Source organism: Gossypium hirsutum, chromosome D11 (assembly GCF_007990345.1).
Source record: "Gossypium hirsutum isolate 1008001.06 chromosome D11, Gossypium_hirsutum_v2.1, whole genome shotgun sequence".
Classification (NCBI taxonomy): domain Eukaryota; kingdom Viridiplantae; phylum Streptophyta; class Magnoliopsida; order Malvales; family Malvaceae; genus Gossypium; species Gossypium hirsutum.
In genome coordinates, this window is record NC_053447.1 from 1,425,709 (window position 1) to 1,449,382 (window position 23,674).

Sequence of the window (23,674 nt, forward strand, 5' to 3'; positions counted from 1 at the left end):
GTTCTCTCAAAACTCACACTTGTTCAATTTCGAATTAATTTGCTTCTCATTCTCTTAAAATCTGCAACATGATTCGAAGGTGTGCATCGTGATCATCCTCAGTTTTGAAATATACAAAGATATATCAATAAATACAGTTACGAAACTGAAAATAAAAATAAAAAAGTCACTCGTAGTATCCGTATCAAGTCTTGAATGTGATTTTAGGGATAAGACAGGCATTTTGACATTCCTCGGCAATTTCTGGACAAAAAGTTCAGGACATTGCGAGGGATGGTTCTACGAATCCTTAACCCTTAAATCTTAAAGTTATTGCAAAAGCTAAAGCTGTTATTAGCGATCACGATTGAAACTAGGCCATCAGCATATCCCAAAAGCAATCAGTGTTGTGGCCGAGCTGTGGACTGTCCACAGTGGCCTGGAGATGGCCATAAATTTGAATATCAGAAAACTAGGGGACCAACTTTCAGTAAGATTACAACTAAATGTACTTGACAATAAAGCAATGCGAACAATAACACGAATTTAATATCTCAGACTCGTTAACAAATCAAAATTTATATAAATAAAAATACCTTACAAAAATACATTTCAAAGAAAAAAAAAAAGAAGCCTAGTCTTGGACTTGCCATTTTCTTAAAGAGTTCAAAATGGAGAAAGAATATCTAGGCGTTGCTTATGTAAGATTTACCTAACAATCAAGGACATTCTAATCCAACTCCGGCTTGCTCTTTGATCTTTTCATCTTTGCTTTAAACCTTGATTTTGTCATGAGTGTCTGTATTGTGTTTATAAAGTTCCCAACAGCCATCAAAACCAAAAGTATCCCACAACAAATTACCTGCCAAAACCCAGTTTTACATTATTGGTACCATTTTTCAAGTTCACATACAACCATATGTTGTTTACTAAGAGAAAACCTACCTGCCATTCGGTAACAACTCCAACGAATGCTGTCTTGAGCAATAGGAGTCCAACATATGCCTCAAACCCCTATAACCATGTTCACAACAACTGAAGGTTTTACACCCTTTTAGTGGTAAAAAGAATATCATAAAACGCATTTCGTCCCGTCTACATATTCTCAGCAATTAATCAAAAGTTAGCTTGCATTACCTGCATAGCAAAAAGAATTGGACATAAAACCCACAGTTGGCCGTCTACACCAGACGTTTCTCCCCACACAACATCCATTCTATTAGCCTGGAAACAACAATAAAAGATTTGCATTTAGAACTGATTCTCTATAATTTTAAGGATCTGACATGGAGGCATAATAGCCATTGCTTATGCGGGAAGAAGATAGCACCTTTCCAAGGGCAATACGAGTATAAAGTCTCTGACGCTGATATCTATTTTGAAGAAGCATGGCAACTCCTTGCATCATAGCCCATTGAAGGAAAAGTTCTACACCTCTCTGCACAGGGATTTAACACATGGTTAATCAGCAATAAGTTATAAAAAAATAATAAAATTAATTAGTGTACAATGGCACAGCAGTGACCTGCTTCTGAGCACAATTAGGCTGTCTTTTGATCTCCCAAGTGAGACTAACTAGGGCCATAAGCATAGCGCAATAGTGATGGTATATCCACCTGCGAAAGTATAGTGGTCATCAATACCAGGAAAATACTATGCACAAAAACAAATTACAGACGAACATCAAGAATGAAAATCTATACGTTCTAGAATTGATAATCAACTAACATATACACATTCCATAACCTGGGCAATAATTGTTCTCACAGGCTGTTGTAAGCCGCAAAAGGAGATCCACAAGATTAAATGGATTTGAACAATTTCAGATGATCCACATAAAGCTTTCATGGATAAATAAGATGCCATTGCAGTAAAATGCTAGCATGTAATCACAAGCAAGCCAAATCTCCATGGTCTCTCATGCAAATCCGGCAACATAGCCAACATAAGAAATGTGCAATAAGAGAGTGTTCTTTTATTTTCAACTAAGTTAGGGATAACATACAGATAAGCCATCTACAACATAAGAAAATGGTTACAAGTTACAAGCAATACATAAACTCAGTTGTGATGATGGGGTAACCAAAGGAGAATTTAACATAGGCACCATTTCCTTTCAATGTCCTCTGAGAAACAACCAAAAGGATCGATTCCACCCATCAAAACTTAAAGAAACATCAACTTCACATTATCACATTACCATACTGAAAATCTACCTCCCTCTAACTAACTCTCCAGTTACACGTCTGCTTTCAGGGAACAACACAACAAAATAAACACGTACAAGTTTGCTTTCAGAAAACATTTGAGAAAAAAAAAGGATGCGAATTACCATGGACGAATATCACTTCCATTTGCTCGCAATATGTTCTCTCGCATAGCCAAACCAGTGTAAAGGAACAACAACCATGCCTGACAATTACATATCATACACTCAGCATTAATTCACAGAAATATAACTCTGCCTTAAATCAGAAACAAATAAACCAAATCTAAGTAACCTTTATAATACCTCGTACAATTGAACTGGAAATGCAGGTAAGCATCCTTCCCAAATCCAAGATTTTAAAATAAGCAAAGTTAACGGGAAAAGAAGAAACAGAAAGGCAGTCCTATCCTGTTGAAGGAAGATAGTACAGAGTAAGCATACATAAATACTTCAATTTTCAAAAATTCCCAATTTTCTGTCTAATAAAAATTCACAAACAGCTCATGAATTTGATAAATCCTACTATTAATTTGGTGAATTTCTATACGAGGGAAATGGCATGCTACCGTTAAATTAAAGAATATATTCATATGCAAACCAAAAGACAATCAACGAATAAAAATTAGAAAAGAGTAAAAGAGAAGTGATGCTTACTCTGTAGCTGTTATATTCCTCCTTAACTTTCAACTGGACTTCTTTACGAGATGCTCGCACATTGATTGGTCCCAGAAACATCCTCAGAAACCTTCCTGCCATACCAATTACAAATAATTAATCGCTACACCTAACTACAGGAAATCAAATCACTTAAAAAGAAAGAGACAGAGAACAAGCAAGTATCAAAGTATACCCTGAGCTTCGGCAGGAAGAAAAGCAGCGGCTTCTCCATCAGTTAGGATGGAGCTGGCTCTCTGTAAATCCTCTTCGAGCTGTTTCTCAGATCCAAAAAAATAAAGAAATAAAGAAACAATTAAAAGACAGAAATGATAAGAAAAAGGAACATGCAAAACAGGTTAAGGAGTTTTACCTTGCGAGCGAACTCAGGATCCAAAAGCTTTTTAGATATAAGCGAATTGATTGAAGAACGAACACGGCGAATAGAAGATTCAAGAGAAATGGCTTTTTGGCGAAGAGATTGCTCCTCGTTTGAAATCTTCCATAAAAGCGAAGCTCCAGATTCGTGCAACTCCCTGGCTTGATCCATCACCCTCCCTACTTCTTCTTCCAATTTACCCGCCGACGACGACGACGACGACGCCGGCTCCGATTCCGATTCCTTTACCCTCTCCATTTTCTCTCGTCTTTAGATTTTTTAAGTAAAATTTGTTTCTTTTGGTTCCCAATAAAATCAAACAATGAATGGGTATGGTTTAGTATTCTTGGAATTATATAGTATAATGTTTATTTATAGTGTAAGGTCAAAGGTTGCATTTAAATGAAGAGAGGGTTCGTTTTCGTTGTTCAATTGGAAAACGTAACCTTTTAGGAAAGGCAAAGGGGATCGGAAAATGCTTCTTTTCTTCGTATATGCTTGCATGAATAAAATGAAAAAATAGCATCTCTAGTTTATACATAATGTACTCTCTCTCTTTTTTGTCAAAAAAAAATAACAATTTAATAATTTGTATTACAACATTAGATGAAAAAAAATTGTAAAAAAAATATGAAAATTAAATGTGATTTTGACTAAATTGGTAAAATTAAAATTTAAAAATATTCATCTTTTGAGTTTGAATTTTATCAATATAAAATATAATAAATAAAAATATTATAAATATAATATTATATAAAAAATAAAAATACTTTCAAAATAATATTTGTTGTTTTGTAAAAATAATTTTTTTCTTAAATTTATAACTAAAATGATCCCTTAACGCTATTTCTTAAAAAAAGAAATCATTACAAAACATGTTTGGTTGATTATTTTAAAATTGATTTTTTAGAAATAAAAATGAAAATACATCAACTATTTAAAAAGTAATTTTTTTGGTAAAAAACTTCTCTACTGTCTCTCGATTTCAAAATTAAGTAAATTAATTTCTTTAAAAAAATCAAAGGAATTTAATCTCTGTCAATTTCGAATGTGAGCAAAGGACGAATAATCATAACGTTAATGTTTTTCGTCATTTGTACATTATTTGATTGGTATAATAAATTTAGCTCCTAAAGTTTACACGTTCTATCAATTTGATTCTAATTTAGTAAAGTTATCCCGCAACATTGTGTAAATATGTAAATATTAAGGCTGAATTTGTTAATTTTTTTAGAAATAATACCAAATATGTAAACATTGTAGGCTAAATTTGTTGCTATACCAATCAAAATTATGAACAATTGACGGAATACATTAATATTATGATTAATTATCTTTAGTTGCTCACTTTCGAAATTGAAAAAGATTACATTGCTTCAAATTTTTTAGAAGGACTAATTTGCTCAATTTCAAATTTGAGAAGGATTGAAGATGTTTTTTTTACCATTTTTTAGGCAGTGGATGAAAAAAATTGTTTTTTTACTTACTATACATAATTTTCAAATTTCAAAAAATTAGGAAATAAAAAAATATTTTTCAGAAAACAAACAAAACCTTAATTATTTTATTAAAAATTTATATCTAGTGAGATGAGGCTAATAGGACGGTTGAATTGATCATAAACAAAGCCACATCCAACCTAAAACAAGATGCCACAAATGACCTAAATAGAAAAATCACATCTGGTGGATTAGTACAAAAAGTTAGGGTACAATTGATTTAAAGTTTAATATTTATTTAACTCGTTTTTATCGATTTTCATAATTAAGTTGGAACAAAATTTCAGTTAAACTTGAATGTTTTTAAATTTAAGTTTAATTCGATAATTAAGTTTAAAATTAATAATATATTTTAAAGACAACAATACAATTTAATAATAATATTTTAAATATATATTAGAAATAAAAATTTTTAACAAGCAATTTGAGTTGAGATTACTTATTTTGAATTTAGCTCGAGCTCTATTCAATATTTACTGAACTAGATTCGATTTTTTTTTAAATCGACCTAAAATAGCTTGCGAGTATCAAAGTGTAATTTTCACTAATGTTGTTTAAATCGAACTAGACTATTTGGTCGAATCAACTGAATTGAGAATCGATCGAAATATCGATTTGGAGAAGGATATTAAACTTATTGACTCGAGAACTGATACGAACCAATTAAATTGAATAAAAATTAATTTAATATTTTTTATTTTTATAAAAAAATTAATAAAATGCTAAATTAAATTTATCGGATCCATTCAACCACCTATATGAAAAGATTGATTTCCACATTGGTAAACAACATAGGCAAATAGCCGCAATCCCCCCTTACAAAAAATGTCTGCCCAATTAATTATAAACACGAGGGCAGCCGGGACCGGACCTAAACTTCATAACCGCACCGCACGGCAAAATAGCTGAACAGCTTATGTTGTTGACTTGACGGCTGCTTCTTCCCTCTATTACATTCTTCTTATTAAGGCTAAATAAAATAGATTATGTGTAGGGTTGCTTCCGGCCGCCAAAATAGTTAATTTTTAGTGGCCAAAACAATCTTAAAAAATAAAAAACAACACAAGCTGCTAAAAAAAAACATGTTTTTGGTATTGATAAATCATGTTTTTGAGTGTAATTATTTTTACAATTAAATAATTATATTTTAGATTTTATTTTAAATATTGCTAATGAAATTAAAAACTACATAATCAAGGATGAAATGATATCATCTATCCTTAAAAAATATTAAAATAAATTAAAATAAATATTTGTTATTTATTCAAACCTGCTTGAAGAATTAAAAAACTACACTAGCAAACTTTCTCAACCAACATTTTAAATGCAACTTTTTTTTAATTTTGAAATTAAAAATTAGCTTTTAAATTAGTATTAATTTTGGAAAGGCATACTAATGAATTTAGCTCTCAACTTTTATACCTTTTGCTAATTTAGTCATTTTTTTTAGTTAAATTTGGTCATTAATTTCTCAAAAAAGTGTCAAATTATTTTTTAACTAAATGTTGGCTAAAACATTAACTTTTTTAATGATGTTAATGTGGAAACCTATGTGGCAATCCACATATACTTCATGATAACATGATATTATTTTTCTTATATACCATGTCAGCAAATAATTTAAAAATAAAAAATGACATTCAAAAAATATTTAAAAATTTAATAAAATTTCAAAAACAAAACTAGTATGAAGTATACATGAATTGCCGTGCAGTTTATCATGTTTAAAAATTTAATATTTTAGTCAATATTCTCATTAGAAAAACAATTCGACTCGTTTTGAATGGTTAATAGTCAAATTTGACCTTTTTAACTTAAAAAAAAAAAGATAATGACCAAATTGACAAAAATATAAACATTAAATGTTAATTTTATCTTTATACCTTTTCAAAATAAAAGCCCGTTTGGTTGTATAAAGTGTGTAAGAAAAAAAAATTATTACATAATTATTAAAATATCTGGTCACAATATAAAGAATAATGGTTATAAATTAGACTTAAAATTAGAAATTTTAGTAAAAAATAACATCTCTTTAAAACAAGTTAAAAAAATCCTTTTATTTTTTTTCTCAAAATATTACATGTAAAGTTAGATTATTGTTAATTCACATATTAAGACATATCTAAGTTAGTTTATCGTGTTTAAAATTTTATTGGTTTTAAAAATATTAAAAAAATGTATTTTATAACAACTTAATTCTTCAGTAGTGTAGGAAACAGTGATTTCGAGGCTATCAAATCCAACGAGTAAGTTCGTAAATATTATTATCTAACATTTACGAATTAAATATGGTTTTTAAAAAAAAGGGGTCTTTGAATTGGTAGTTTGTGTTTTATAATGATTTATTAGGTCAAGTGGTTTTAAGAAGTGAGGTATCGAGACCTCGTTTCTATAAACGAGTCATAAATATTTTTATAAATATTTATAGAATATCATTAAGGTAGTAATAAAGTTTCGTTAAAAAATTTTAACGTTTCGATAGCTAATTAATTAAAAAGGACTAAATTAAAAAAGTGTAAAACTTGCTAATTATAAGAATTAAGTGATTAAATGGTTTAATTAATAAATAGGGAATATCTTAAGAAATAAATAAACCTAAATTAAATGGATGAGGCGACATAAGAGAAAAAAAATAAAGCCATTCAATGGTAAAATTGTAATTTTGGTTAAATTAAAAATAAAACAAATTAAATTTGGATAGTTTTCTAGACAATTCCTCTTCAAATTCGGCCAAAATAGCCATGGGAGAAAGATTTTAAGTTGATTATTCATATTTTGGCTTCATGTGACTTCAATTCTTACTCTCTTTTTTTTGTAATTTTTATGTTTTTGAGATTGTTACAATTAGGTCCAACTAAACCTTACCTTATTTTTTTATTTTATTAAAAATTTTGAAAGTTTCCATTGATGAATATTGGATTTTTTTGATGAATAACATGGATTTAGAGCCTTGATTTTGTTGTATGATGATTTTATAAAGTGATTTTGTTAAATATTGATTTTAGGATTAAATTGTGAAAAGGTTCAAATATTAGGGTTTGATAGTAAATTTTGGGTTTATTAGGGGCTGTATGAAGGCCTAGAATATTTGGATAGATTACTGATTGAGAAAATTAGTTAATTTAATATATTAACTAATTAAGGGATTAAATTACAAAAATTGTAAAATTTAGGGTAATTGGGCAAATTTAAAAAATAAAAGGGTATTAATTGTTCAGCTTTCAAGCTTCTGTTAAGCTCTTACAAGCTTCTGTTGGAATATCATAGATATTATAGAGAAATGATCTATTTACTCTAATATAATATTAAAGTTGTATTTTACCTACAATAAATAGCTAAAATTTATTAATTTACTCCGCACTTGGCATACCTTATCTAAGTGAATAAATATGTTCGATATAATTATAAAACATTTATCACTAAAAGATTAATTGCATTTATAAAATAGTAATATAAAAAAGATAAAGTAATATTTAGTTTTTAAATTTGGTAAAAAAATAATTTGATCCTTGAAACTTTTTGCTCAAATTAGTCTGGAACTTGACAACTTTTCTTGATTAGAAATTATATTACTTCATCACTTAAAAATTCCAAATTTATATAAAATCTAAAAAAACTAAATATACATAAAATAATTTTTTTTCTCATAATAACATGACACAATTTTGAAATATCATATCATCATATTTTAATAAAATTTAAATTCAAGGACCAAATTTAAAAAACCACCTAATTCTAAAACTGCCATGGATTAAAAAAAAAACTAGAAATCAAAGTTAAAAAAAATGTTTAAGTATTTTTTTTAACAATCTTATTATAAGTCCTGATCATATCTGCTCTTTTTGACACAATATCGTATTCGAACTCATATTATCCTACATTGACAACAATACTCGTACTGATCGAGCTAAGACTCAATTGGAAAAAGAAAATCGAAGTTTATCCTTATAATAATAAAAATAAATTGGTGGTGATAAGCTTTGTTTCATCCGTTTGTCCAAGCAAGCACGGCGCCGTACAAGTCTTGAAACCTAGAGCGCCCCCTAATATAGAAAAATGAATTGTTTAGTGGAGTTTGGCCAAGCTCTACATTGGTTGAATCTATATAATCCAACAACCCAAGCCCATGTATCCCACTAAGTCAAAAACCTCACCCTCATTTAAGATTATAAAATTATTAGTAAATTTATATTTTGATCATTTAACTTCAAAAAGTTACAAAATGATCACCAAACTATTCAAAAGTTTTTATTTAAGTCATATGTTGTTAATTTTTCTTTAAAGTCTAGTCATCAAGCTCCAAGTGATGATCGGTGTGGTGGATCAATACCATCAACGAGTAGAATAACATACTTTAGATTCAATTCGATCTAACGATTAGTGTTAGAGAACGAAGAAGTTGTTCGGATTTTGGTTTACATATTCGTGATGTTCAAAATTGGTTCATGAAAATAAATGAACTGTAGAAGAGAATGGGAAGAAGAGTTTTCCATTGGTGTAAGCTGTGTGAATGGAGAAGGTCATACAACAACGATTTTAATGGCCTAGTGACTTAAATGAAAGCTTTTGAAATGTTCGGTGACAATTTTATAACTTTTGAAGTTAAGTGTGACCAAAACATAAACTTATTAATAGTTTAGTAACCTTGGGTATGGTTTACCCTAATTTTTTTTTATGACTCACACACCATTAGGAGCAAATTAATGTCTCGCACACAAACACTTTTAACATGTAATTCTTGCGACTTGAATCCATAGTGTAAGTACGAGAGTAAGCTACTAATTAGCCCATTACTTCGAATACTTTATTTATTAATAAATAAATACGTATGAAGGGAAAAAAAACCCCATGTTTGGTTAACATAGTAGTCGTAATTACTATTCTAATACAACAAATTTCAAGATTTTTAAAACCTTTCCTCTATTCAAAGTAATCCAACTAAACAATAGCGTGGATAGCTTAGTCAAATAACCTGAATCTCTTAGTCAATACATGGTTGCTCGCTGTTATTCCTACCACTTTGTTGGATATCTTTACTAAACTTGTCTTCAGTACTTAGGAACAGTTGAACCAATACGAAATATAGACTATGCTAGACCTCCGAGTTGGGTAGGTTGGATGAATCTGGATATGGTTAATTCGAGAGTTCTTCCTAGTAAAATTAGTTTTGAAATCGGATCATTTTGAGTTTGGGTCATCTCAAGTTCTGGTCACTTTGGGTTCAAACCATTTCAAATTATTGTCATTTAATGTTTGGTAATTTGGGTTTAATTTAATACTCGGATTATTTTGAATCCGATTATTTTAAATTCAAGTTATTTGTATTTATATTTTAAAAATAGAAGTACATGAATTATTAATTGGTTTAAATTTATTATAAAATTAATAATTATAAAAATATAATAAATTTAAATTAATTAACCTATAATCCAATATATAAAAACCATTAAAAAAGTTGAAAAAAAATTATTATTTAGTTTATTTTTAAATTGTCATTATAAATTTTTTATTGTTAAAATAACCTTATCTAATTTAAAATTTGTGGGATAACTAGAAATTAGTTAGATTTTTAGGATTTAAAATAATGAAAAAATAAAAATAAAAATGAGCGGAAAATATTTTTAGAATTTTTAAATAAAACAGAATCAAAATATTGTAACAACTTATTTATTTTATTTTTCTAAAAAGTATACTTAATTTTAAGTTGGAATTAATTCGGGTTTGAGTTGAATCTGTTTGGAAATAATGAGACCAAATTTTTGGGTTTAGGTTAGTTGAAGGGTAAAGTGAAAAGGGTTGTTGGCTTGCTTTTGACTTGTGAGGATGACTTATTTGCAATTGGAAAACTAACATAAGTTTTCAATCATTTAATGAATAGTTCAACATTTCATATCCAAAATGGGTAAGTGGAAACTAACTTCTACCACCATTATAACTTTAAGAATGAAGATTTATACTACATGCACTCCGTGGGTGTGTATTTATCAGATAGTTTGTAGATATTTAATACAACTTGTATCGTGACACAAAAATTTCAGTATCGCAATAGCAAAGTCAACCGGCGATGTTATGATAAGAAATTTCCCGACGTTGCAACCATGAACGACGTGTTTCCCACAAAAATCAAGTTTCTTCACCTAGTTAAACTCTGCTATCTTTTTTCCAGTCGAATTCTAATTACTTTAGGGATATTTTAGTTGTTTTAACCTTTTAAACTTAGCTTATTTAAAGGGCTTTGTATCCTTGTTTTGATAAGTCAATTAAAGATGTAATACTACAAGACTTTTCTTTTAAGGACGATAAGATGTAGTTGCAAATAAGTTTTGGTGAGAATTTTTATAGTAATTATGGAGAGAATTTTGTACTAATTTCGAGAGAACTCTGTGAGAGTTAAGGTTTTGTTTTATGGGTTTTGGCCTTGTATGTTTAATACATTTAGATTTATTTTCTCCATCTTGTATTTTCGTTTGTTTACTCATTTAGTGAAAAGTCGAAGTCTCATTTGCCTAGGGGCTGGCAGGGGCCCCGACCCCTCCTAAAAATGGAAAATTTTCCATTTTGGCCCTTTAAAACTTTTATAATTTTAAATTAGTAACGATAAAAATTATACTTTGGCCCCCCTAAAAATAATAAAATTTTGATTTAATCCTTTAAAAATTGTATTTTTACTATTGTAAAAATTACAATTTAATTTCGGCTCCCCTAAAAAAATTTCTGACTTCACCCTTGCCTTTGCCCATGGTTTTTATCCTCTTATTCGGAGGAGTTGTGTTCGATTTTCTCTATCTTTTCTCTTTTGTTGTTTATATCGATCGATCCCCAATACACTCGATGATAAAACTATCTAAAAAAATCTAATAGTGACTCGCACTCAACTCGAGATTATGAAATTCTAATTAATTTTAAAAGATTCCAGGTTTTAAATTTCAAAGTTTGTCGAGGTGAGATTTAGAATAGGGAGGGATACAGCATATGGATCATTTGACATGCACATATGTGGTTGTTTTAAAAGGTCCTACTTTTCCCCCCGAATTGATAGATCATTTATGTTGAATCACTTTCTTAAAAGCATAGTCATTCGGCAATATCTTCAATGGAATTGGCATGTAGTTGTTGTTTTAAGTCTTCATTTATGTGTCCTTTCCCAGATTCTGATTCTATTGCTGAATGGAAGCAATGAGAACCCCATAATTACACCACACCAGGCTTTAGAGGCCATTTCAAACAGGTTCCATGTTGATAAGCTTAATGCAATAAGCACTTACAACTTAAATCATGTAATTAAATTATAATTCCATAATTGTTATGGATTCCTACCATTATTTCGGTTAAAAAAAACCTTCATTCAATCCAGATTTAACACGTGTCATTTTTAAATAATATAAAATTTTTAGTTAATATTAAATAATAATTTAAATACACATATATTTAATTTCATGTAAATAATAATATAGATAAAAATGGCACATGACAAGTTTTTGTTGATTGAAGTTTTTTATAACCGAAGATAACAATATCATAATGATTACGGAATTATGATATAGTTTGAGCGTTGCTTATTCTATTAAGCCTTATAAGTTAAATAATTATTTAGAAAAGAAATGTTCGTTTTTCTCTCTTCAAGAGTGATCTTGCTATATTATATGGTGGGTTTATCATGCACGTGATTAGATGTGAATCTAAACAAGCAGATAGAAAATCATGGAAAAATTGTAGTTTAGTTTCATTATAAGTGATGAAATTATAAGTTAATATATAATAAATTTGTACTTTAGCCCCTAAAATGTATAAAGTATTTGTTTAGTCTCTTAAAAACGATGAAAGCATAAATTAATACATGATAAAATTATGTTTTAACCTATTAAAAAACTACAATTCAATTTCAATCCCCTTAAAAGGAATTCCTAAATTTGCCCCCAAGTGTGACACATAACACACTTAATTTTTTTCTAAAAAAAGATGTCTCGCATTCAAAAAAAGTAAATAGATAGTTCTTTTTTTATATAATGCCTAAAATTATTCGTAACTCTTCCCTTAAAAAATGATAAAAACACATTTGAATACTCCCAAACCCGTGTCTTTCTACACTGATAACAATATCAACATCAATCAAACTAAAATTCATTTAACCCATTTTTAAAATATATAGGTAGAGGGCACGACAAACATATAATAAAATATTCATTTGACACGATAATATCACAAAAACATCTATATACTTTTCTAAATATTTATTTAATTCAATGCATTCTGATATTAAAAAAAAATCCAAGAAAAGCGCGGTGATGGAATCCATTACGGTTAATGCGAAAAAGAAACGTATATTCTCAATGTTTCTTCCTCCACCTGCAGTCAACGAATATGCTTAACTAAACCATAATATCCCCTAAACTATAATATAAAATATCCGGTGATCCGGGCATAAAATTAATATTTTTTTAAACTATTAGTAAGTTTATATTTTAGTTATTAAACTATGTAAAAGTTTTCATTTAAGTTACTGAATTAGCGAGCTCCAAACAATGATTCGACGATTAGTAAGACAGATCAGTATTTATGTAAAAGAACATACTTTAAATCCAAGTTGATCTAACGGTTTATGTCTGATATCAAGGAAGAAAATTGTTTGAATTTTAGTTTGCAGATTCGTGACGTTTAAAGTTGTTTTATGGGAAAAAAATGAATTGTGAAAGAGATCGAGAATGATAGCTTTTGATTAGTATAGGTACCACAACAAAGCAACCGTGATTTTAACAATTTAATAACTTAGATAAAAAAATTTGAATAATTCAATAATTATTTTATAATTTTTTAAAATTTAATGATCAAAACTTAAATTTTTTAATAATTTTGTAAAACATATAATTTAATCAAGTTCCGTGATCTTTATATTTTTTTACGTAAAATTATTCAAAATATATAAAATTGCTTCATCTAAATTATTATTATTATTAGATATTTGAGTGGACCAGGTTGAGTGCCGACCATTACCCTCTCTCCCACAAAAACCATAAACCCTGTCTGCGTGTCTTTTTTTTTTTTTTGGAAGTAGCATAATATATTACTATCTACGTGTCCTTAAGTAAACACATCTCTCACTGTTCCCCAATAACTCCAAAATACAACCCAATCACCCTTTTCCTTCCCTTTGGTTTTACTCGTAAAAAACCTCATCTTTTTATGTTATGCTAGTGTATATTTAGGGGTTAATATGTATTTTGCTCTTAAATTTGTTTAAAAGTATTTAATTGATATTTTGTTATGATCATTAGTGTCATGTTAGCACAAATTAATAGTAGTAGAGTGAATATACCAACTTAAGTGACAGAATACAAATTCAAATACTAACTAAATATTTTTGAACAAGTTCAAGAGCAAACTGTATATTAACCCTATAGTTAATTGTGATAATGAAAAAAGGGTTAATATAACTTTTAGTCCTGAATTTTAGTAATTAGGCCCCTTTTGATACGCTAACTAAGGGTGGGTTTAGATGGATGATTGGGTGCGGTGCGATGCGTTTAGCTTACTTTTTGTCTCACGCTACAGTATCGCTATAATATCTAATCTTATCGCCATTGTTGTTGTTACACTAACCACAGATAAACGCACCGCCCGTTCAAACTCACTCTAAGTCTATTTTGATTCTGAATTTGGTACATGCTTGAAATTTAAAAAAAATATTTTTTTATTTTAAAATGATGACATGGTACAATCTTAGAGTGACACATGATTAAACTTTTACATATATTAATTTCAGAGACCAAATGACTCTAGTTATCAAATTTAAATAACAAAATAAATCAAAAATATTAAAGTATCAAAATAAACGTAACTACATGACTAAAAATTATATAAACCCATGAAAAAAAATCTAAAAACAAGCTTGGTGGTGTTCAATAATCAAAATAATCTTTTTTAAAGGTGACTGGGGTGTTTATTTCATGGGGTCTACCTCTTTCTAAAAGGTGCATGATTGCAAATGCAAACTTATCCTATCAACTTTTTTTTTTACGTAGCTTATCTCAAACATCGTCGTCATTTGGTCAAAAGCAAAAAGTGAGAAACAACAATGGCCAATGAGTTAAACCAATGAGTCTGCCATTACCGAGTTGCTTCAAACCATAATTGGTACCTTAGCAGCAATGGGTTTCTCCTTATTTGGGCAAAGGCCATACTTGGTACATGAAATTAGAATTATATAACATAATTTGTATGTCAACCTCGTACTTTTGGGTATTGAAAATTAGAATTGATTTCATATTTGGCAGTGGCTATGAAAGAAGCAAAAATATGTGGGTAATTTTGCAAAAGCGACATTTTTGTTTCAATGCCATCAATGCTCGTATGATTAAGAGAGAGAGAAGAGATTCATGCATAAATGCATTAATTAATGGAGCCCAATTGATGAATGTTAGTAATTTCTCGAAACTCGTAGAATCATCTATTTACTTTGTAGTTTTAAACATTTTTGGGATATGTGAAACCAAAATGTGTTAATAAAATGTAATGTTAAAATATATTATAAGTAGTTGTATTTTTTAAAAAATTTAAAATTTTAGTTTTTTCTTTATTTTTATATTTTAAAATTTAGATTTAATTACTTATTATCATTACTGTTTTTTGTTAAATTTATTAACATGGTGTTTTAAAATTTTAAAATGTATTTGATAGCTATGTAATTAAAAGGATGATGTTGTAATAAAGTTGAAATTAGAAGGACTAAATTTTAAATGTATAAAGAATACAATGATTTAAACCACATTTAACCTAAATATAAAGACTATATATGATCATATTTAAATTAGAATAAATACACTTTTCAACCTATAAATATGGAGATAATACTGTTTAACGCGTGTCCTCCTACATACCAATCGTGTTAAGACTCAATTGACAAACAACATTAATTTTTTGAAAACTTTATTCACACTTTTAAATAATAATACTTGAATTAAATAAAATATTAATCCGAGAAATAATATTGAATGGGTTAAATTGTCCTTCTTTATTTTTTTAAAAAAATTAAATAAAATCAATAAATAAATAATTAGAACAATTATGTGATTCTTCATGTACTTACATCAATTAATAACGGTGACAAGAAATTGTTAACCCTTAAAAGCAAGTATGCATTTCTTGATGCTTGCTTGCTTAATAATATATGCCTATAAAAAACATCCCTCCTTACTTCTCCCACCCAATATTCTCTCTAAATTACCAAATGCGACAACCGCCGGCGCCACCAGTTTCTTCCGGCGAACCGCCGCGAATGTCTTCCACTTCAAACTCAACCTGTAGTCCCAACATTTGCAGGTGGCAACCATACTCGGACTCGAGTGATTTTCAAGATAACGTTGCCATGGTCTTAATCATTCTTTTTTGCGCTTTAATCTGCTCTGTGGTTCTTAACGCCGTCATCCGCTGCTTCTTACGCGGGAATTACAGTGGAAGCCGCCGCTCTCGGCGTTCAAACAATGGCAGTCACCTTCCTCAAACCCAACAAGAGCTTGAGCAGAGGAAGCCTGTAACGGAGGCGGGTGTAGCACGCATGTCGGTGGCTCCCACGGTGGTTTATTCGCATGGGATGAAGCTTGCTGGAGCGGAGGGTGTACCGGAATGTGCTATTTGCTTGTCGGAATTCGTGGAAGGCGACGGAATTCAAGTGTTGGCTAAGTGTAAACATGGTTTCCATGTACAATGTATTCAACGGTGGTTGGCTTCACACTCTTCTTGTCCCACTTGCCGTTCTATTTGTCTTCCTCCGTCGCCGTCACCGGAAGAAACTACCCGCGAATGCGTTGGAGACGGTTCCCAACCGGTGGTGCCGGACCCGGAACCGTAGCAGCTTTGGTTGCTCTTCTTTATACTGTATGTATTTAACATGTTCAAAAGCTTTAACCTTTTCTTCTTCTTTTTTTTGGTTAATTTGTTTTTTCTTTCAAAGATTATTTCTCTGTATTTAACATATTCAAAACTTTACTTTAAGAATTGAAGAACATAAACTGTTGCAATCATGTCGTAAATTACCCAGTATCATGATTGATTAACACCAAATTATATGAATCTTAAAATAAAATAGTAAGACTTAAAAATTAACTTCAATTATTTTGTTTATACTACCCACTTGGTCAAGCAGTACTCACGTCTTTTGGTAGGAATTCACGGTCCGATCTCATAGGATGTTCTCTCTCAACAGGTTGAACCTCGGCTTGACTCAACAATAATACTTGACTGTTACGAGATTTGTTGACTTTAGACATACTACACTTGCAAATCTTTTTGAGAAAGTCCCCTCAACGATTATGATAAGAGTGCAATCAATTAACATATTCTATTAATTTTTATTGAATAAACATAATAATAAAATTAAAATGGTTTATGTTAAACAAAAATATGTGAAATTTAGAACAAAAAACAGAATACTCAAAACATACTAGATAATCCTGTAGTAGCAATATCGTTCTGGGTTTTAGATTTAAGATTCGAGATTCAAGTTAAAAAAATAATCAAAATTATATATTAATGACATAAAAAAATTTATTAAAATATTATTAAATAATTGAAAAATATAGAATGACGCAACACTCCTATTTTGCACCGTCTTAATTAGATGCAATACGTTTAGATTGATTTAATTATGTGTCTTTCTAAATTTTTTTGATTATATTTATTACTTTAATATTATAATATTTATTTTTAAAATATAAAAATATTAAATATATATTTATGATAATTTTTAATTTTTAAATCATATTTAGGGAAAAGTATGAAATATCTAGGATGGTAGGTTATTAGTAAATAACATTTATGTTTTAATTCATAGTAAATATAAAATAAGAAAAGTAAAATATATTACAATATCAACAATCAAATACTTTGATATAATAACTTCAATCTTTCCTCCATTATTTTAAAATTTACATTTTTTTAACATAAATTTTATTTTCTATATTAATTATTTCAAACGTGATAAATTTGTTATCAACTTTTAAATAAAAGAATAAATACGTTTTAGTGTATTCGAAAACACGTAACTTTATACTTGATATCAATTAAATTAAGACTCAATTTTTAACAACGATCGAAGTTGATTCATCATATTCTACCTTGGATATGCACATCTACATTCAATGCTAACATAATTATCATGTTTAGAGTAGATTCTCAAATGGATTAAGAAAAGCATGATTTACTAAAAAAAAGAAAGAAAAGCATGATGAAAGCAATATAATATATATGGTTTAATACTTGTTTTGGCCCTTGTATTATAATAAAATTTTCACTTCAGTAATTTTACTATTTTTTAGATTAATTTATCCTTTTTTTTTAATTTCGTCTATTGCGTTAATTCCTTGACCATTTCCGTTAAAAAAAATTCCCCACGTAGATAATAATAAAAAGGTTGAAGTGAAAATTTCACTGTACTAAAAGGACCAAAATAAGTATTAAGTCAATTGTTTTAACAAAAATGAAGGGGCTACCGTATGACCAAAGTGAAATTTTCACTATTCCAAAGCCAAAACTAGTATTAAAAAAATAAGGGTAAATTGTACCTAAAGTTACTAAATTATTAGTAAGTTTATATGTTAGTCACTTAACTTCAAAACGTTAGAAAAATGGTCACTAATTTATTTGAAAATTTTCATTTAAGTCACTAGACTGTTAAAATCATTGTTGTATGGCTTTCTCTATTCGCACCACCAATTGAAAGCTTTTTTTCCCTACTCTTTTGCAATTCAATTTTTTTCTTCATAAAATAGCTTTAAACATCACGAATCTACGAAATAAAAATCCAAACAGTTTTCTTCTCCAATCTCCGACATTGACCATCAAATCAACTTGGATCTAAGGTATGTTTTTTTTACTCATTGATGGGTACTAATCCACTGTATTGATTGTTGAATTGTTACTTGGAGCTCATTAGTAAAAAAAAAAAACCTTAACAACTAGTGACATTTTGTAAGCTTTTATTTAAGTCATTAGACTGTTAAGTTTTTTTTATAAAAAAAGCCCGCCTGGCGAGCTCCAAGCAATCACCGATGAGTAAAAAAACCAAGTCGATTAGATGATCAGTGTCAAAGATTAAAGAAGAAAATTGTTTTGGATTTTGGGTTGTAGAAGAAAAGCTTTTGATTGGTATAAGCAATGCGAACATAGAAGGTCATATGACATATAGTAGCAATTTTAACAATCCGGTAACTTAAATAAAAATTTTTGAATAATCCGATGATCATTTTGTAACTTTTTAAAATTGAGTGACTAAAACGTAAACTTCCTAATAATTTAGTGACCTTTGAAGAATTTACCCTTAAACTATATATATAATACCTGAGGTAATGTTTTATGAGAAGCCAAAACTGATGCACCGATAATGTTTTTCCGGTGGTGGGACAACCTTAATCTCAATATCACTCGGCATAAGAGCTGAAAGTTCCTTAATGATTCCATCACCCACGCCGGGGGCAAGTATGGTGGAGTCACTGGAAAGGATTATGTTACCAAACAAGTCCTTTTTAGATTAAACATCATGTTTTAACCTTTTATATATATTCATCTTAATTTTTAATCTATAATCTATAACTATAAAATTGATTTTTATATGTTATAAATTATATGAGATAAAATATTACAAATTAAAAAAAAGATCAGACGGACTTGACCTTGAATGTTGAAGTCTATGCTTAACCTATATTTTAAACTGAGTCTAATTTTTAATTAAGTCTATTTTTCAAATTTAATATTTTTATTAAATTCTCTTAAAAATTGAAGAAACGAGCTTGAATGAATAACCTAACTAACTCGTGAATAAATATACTTTTTATCCGTGGGTGAATTAATTATATCTTGTTGCTACTACTAACCTGTAGTACGCTTGGCAGCATGAAGCGATATCACCGCCGGAACGGGAATATACATGGCCGGAATCTTCGAACATTATCTCGGCCATTTTCTGCCTTTTGGACTTGGAATTGTGCGGTGCTTCGGTGAGGAGCACGGGATGTTTTTGGGGATCGACATGAAACTCGTTATGGCAAGTGTGATACCAGATTTGTTCGATGTCATCCCAATTGGTAATGAAATCATGTTGATCAACAAGGTAATTCAATGTGCAAATACCACTCCAAGCCAGAGCTTCACACCGAAAAAGACAGCTTTGTGTTCCATTCCGGCGTGCGGTGGCCGTGCAACGACGCATGGGAAGACAGTCCTAGGAGTTCCTTCACCGGTAAAACCAGCCTGTTTGAGGATAACGAAGTGAGGGTTGGTTCCACAATCTTAGAGTGAAAAACACACAGGCAATAGCAGAAGATAAATATAATGGAACACAACAGATTATACATGCTAAACAGTTTGAAAATATTATACTTGCAATCGGGGAGGATACGAAGTTGATGGACTCTGAAACTGAAAGCTCGAGAGAGAAGATGATGATGATTAAATGAATGTGCTGGACAACGGAGATAAGATCATTTTCATTGTTGTTTATTCATTAATTTTCCAATTTTACCAACAATATCAAAATTTCGAGTTCATGCTTACGATAAGATTACATAGAACAAGTATGTATCAGAAGCTTTTCCTTACTGTTATGAATTTTATCTTTCTGGCGTTTAAATTCGGCTTTTTGTTTAGACCGGTATCAGCTTCGTTATACATTTTAGTTTTTGATGATATTCTCTAGACAAATGGTGACATGACAAGCATATTAGCCAACATTGCATGTATGCCATATGTCTCTACACCTAGTCCATATCATTTAATTCAATGTAATTACAAAAATGAACAAAAATATCTGATTTTCATGAATTAACTTTGTAGAGCAAGTGGGAGAGAGGAAGGAGTTAATTGAGCCGTGGTTCGGTTGGAAATTAATACAAGCCAATAAAAATAAAATTTTTAAAATCAGATGATGATCAAATCATTAATTCAGTTAATTTTGTATAATTAAATTAAACAATTAATTAAAAATTCATAAAAATATTAAAAAGACAATTCAATTGATTTTTTAAACTAATCCACAACCGATTCCAAAAAATTCAACCAATCTAACCCCTCACTGCACCAAATCCAACCGGTCAAAACTGGGAAAAAATGGAAGTGACAATGAAAATGGAATCCAGAAGAAATGAGAGTGTAAGAAGGGGATTCCAATACATAATTTTCAATAATTCATTCATCATTTGTAAGCTTTGATTCATTATTGAATTTTGACAGGAATGGGATGGGATCCAAGATTAATGGATGTGAGCAAACAAGTATGGAGAACAACCGTGTCATCACAGAGTATACGCTAAGGCATGGCAGAAATATCAAATCAATGGAATCTAATGTCCACATAGGTACAAATACATAGCCGGCCAACAACAAAGCAAACAAGTACTGAGAACAACCGTGCCATCCAAGGGCTATATATATGTCCAATCAACAACAGAGCAAAAAAGGTAGCTAGAACAACCATGTCATCACACAGTTAACACTAAGGCATGGCAGAAATATCAAATCAACGGAATCAAGTGTCAACATGGATATAGATATACATTGAACAAATTACGAAAAATAAACCATCATAGATCATTAGTAAGAATAAGATCAACTTACTGATTAAACTTCAAAATATCCAAGTCCGGATTTCCAGTAACATACTCAGCACGTAAGCAAATTGCAGAAAAATGAGATTCATTAAGGAACAGTTCTATAAATCAACACACAGCTTAAAATGGGGGAATAATTAGAGTACTAAAGATTAAACAGATATCCAAAATTCTGCAAACAAATAAAGATAACATCCTTGTCCTCTGTAACAGTTGCAATCCAGGGAAACAGGAAAGACGAGACAAAAAACGGAGTCCCAAGATATTACCACGACAAAAAAATAAAGCAGCACTATAACTATGATTCAAGGAGATGGTAATCATTCTTCTTCAGCGACCCGTCCCTTCTCACTAACATAGATACCATCAAGGAACTTTCTAATATCCTTGTTCTTCACATGGCATTTCTGTTCAAAAAGGAACAGATGATAAGATTGTTAAAGCAAAGTTGAAATCTATAAATGAAACATAAATTTGAAACACTTGCATAAGGCAAGCACTCAATGAGAAAGTACCTGGTTTATCAAAGCTGCAGATCGGGATACAAGTTCGATGTCATTACCATCCAAAACAATCTCATCCTTAACCTTCTCGGATCGAACAATGGAAACACCTTCCAACATATCCACCTTACGGACCTGACGTTTACCAACAGAGAATGAGCCATACTAATACAACAACATATAAAATTTAAAAAAGAACATCTGTAACTCTTTAAACAACAAGAGCATGACAACTCAGGGGTGGTTGAACCAGTCTGACCAGTTTGATTAAAAAATCATTAAAATTAAAAAATATTTAAAAACCCAATTCAACCACCGGTTCAACCAGTCCATACCAATTCCCGGTCTAACCAGTTCAAAGCCATTCTCCAGACCGGTACGCTGGCTACTTCCCAGTTCAAACATTATTGGAACTAACCAACTTAAAGTAAAACATAAAGGCGCATATGTAAATATATAACCTACAGAAAATAAGCTAATCCAACCAATCTTGCTTAACAACGGAAAAAAGGCTTTAGGATTTAGGGTTTACTGGTTGATATTATAATGGATTAACAGAAAATAATTCTTAGCAAATTTAGAGTTGTGAATAGAAAAGACTGCATAAAGAAGTTCAGTTAAATCATTAGGCATAAAAAATCACAAACTCTTACTGAAATTGATAGGAATGTATGATTTCGACGTACTTGAACATGAGAACAGGCAAACATTCAGCATAAAATTATTTGAAATCAAAAGCAAAATGAAGAATCATCCAAAGAGTACCAACATAAAATTGATACGAATACATGATTTCACCATTTTTGTATACTTAAATGGCCAAACATTCAACATAAAATTATCTGAAATCAAAATCCATAAACAAGCTAAAGCATAAACTTAAGCAGATTCCAGTTCCACATAAATTCAAGCATAAAAAAGGAAGGAATGCGAGAGTAGACCTTCTTCTCGCCAAGGAAGTTACGGATCTCGATCGACTTGTTGCCATTAGTGATGGAGGCGTTAATCGGAAAGTGAGCGTAGACGAACCTCATCTTGTAACGGTATCCTTTAGTGACACCGGTGATGAGGTTCTCAACGTGGCTAAGAGCTGTACGGATGGCGGCGCTGGTCTTCCTGGAGCCAAACCAAGCCTCGATCCTGAGCTTACGCTTGCCGGTCTCTTCGTCCTTGATGAGATGGAAATCAAGGTTGAGGTGCTTGAAGTTGCGGGTAAGCTTACCCCTTGGACCTTCAACCTCGATCACCTTAGCCTTGACCTTAATGCTAACCCCATCGGGGATGTCCATTGTCTCGGAGGAAAGTATAGTCTTCATTTTCGCTTTGCTCTTCTAGCTTCCTTTCCCGGCTCTCTTTTAGGCGGCTTCGAGAAATGGTTGGAAAAACCCTAACCCTAGCGCCCTTTTATATACAAGGTATAATTATTTCACGTTTTAAGAAATTTTTAATTAAATAATTATTTACGAGTTAATATGTAGAGCAGACCATTTTACCATTAAAATCTCATTTCCAACTTTATTTACGGAAATGGCTCAATGTTTTTATTATTTACCGGAAAGAGCCGATTTTAATAAAACGCGTCCACGTAGGAACATTTTTAGGGGAAATTTTAGCAAAACGCATCCCTGAGGGAGTAATTTTGCCATGTCAACACAAAACACACCCACGTGGACGTGCTTTGCTGATGTGGCAAAATCGCTCCCCTAGGGACACGTTTTAGTCCGTGTTTTTTCCCCCAATGGCTATTTGATTTTTTGACCGTTGGAGGTCTAACGGCAAAAAAAACCCTATAAAACCCCCTCCTATTTTTTCACACATTATTTCTTCAATTTTTTTTTAATTTTCTCAAAGCTCTC

At 30.4% G+C, this 23,674-nt stretch overlaps 3 protein-coding genes across 5 annotated transcripts; 1 reads left to right on the forward strand and 2 right to left on the reverse strand.

The window, feature by feature from the left end:
- Positions 1 to 542: 542 nt before the first annotated feature.
- Positions 543 to 3,777, reverse strand: LOC107904538 (transmembrane protein 120 homolog). 2 transcript variants are annotated; one of them, XM_016830943.2, is made up of 10 exons: positions 3,216 to 3,777; positions 3,039 to 3,117; positions 2,843 to 2,937; positions 2,492 to 2,596; positions 2,312 to 2,391; positions 1,505 to 1,595; positions 1,310 to 1,417; positions 1,117 to 1,203; positions 925 to 993; positions 543 to 841 (listed from the first exon to the last, which is right to left on the reverse strand). In XM_016830943.2, exons 1-10 carry the CDS (start codon positions 3,477 to 3,479, stop codon positions 710 to 712), a joined length of 1,110 nt encoding a protein of 369 aa, XP_016686432.2. In that variant the 5' UTR covers positions 3,480 to 3,777; the 3' UTR covers positions 543 to 709. The 2 variants fall into 2 exon arrangements, with proteins under 2 accessions (XP_016686432.2, XP_016686433.2); XM_016830944.2 differs by lacking the exon at positions 543 to 841 and having other exon boundaries at positions 930 to 1,014; positions 3,216 to 3,726.
- Positions 3,778 to 15,800: 12,023 nt separating this feature from the next.
- LOC107904535 (RING-H2 finger protein ATL79) lies at positions 15,801 to 20,339 on the forward strand. Of its 2 annotated transcripts, none has more exons than XM_016830940.2 (2): positions 15,801 to 16,591; positions 19,603 to 20,339. In XM_016830940.2, the coding sequence occupies exon 1, from the start codon at positions 15,885 to 15,887 to the stop codon at positions 16,563 to 16,565; it is 681 nt and encodes a 226-aa protein (XP_016686429.2). In that variant the 5' UTR covers positions 15,801 to 15,884; the 3' UTR covers positions 16,566 to 16,591; positions 19,603 to 20,339. The 2 variants fall into 2 exon arrangements, with proteins under 2 accessions (XP_016686429.2, XP_016686430.2); XM_016830941.2 differs by having other exon boundaries at positions 15,802 to 16,591; positions 19,591 to 20,339.
- Positions 20,340 to 21,441: 1,102 nt separating this feature from the next.
- LOC107904536 (60S ribosomal protein L9) lies at positions 21,442 to 23,263 on the reverse strand. The gene is made up of 3 exons (XM_016830942.2): positions 22,760 to 23,263; positions 21,831 to 21,953; positions 21,442 to 21,722 (listed from the first exon to the last, which is right to left on the reverse strand). Exons 1-3 carry the CDS (start codon positions 23,132 to 23,134, stop codon positions 21,636 to 21,638), a joined length of 585 nt encoding a protein of 194 aa, XP_016686431.1. The 5' UTR covers positions 23,135 to 23,263; the 3' UTR covers positions 21,442 to 21,635.
- Positions 23,264 to 23,674: the final 411 nt, after the last annotated feature.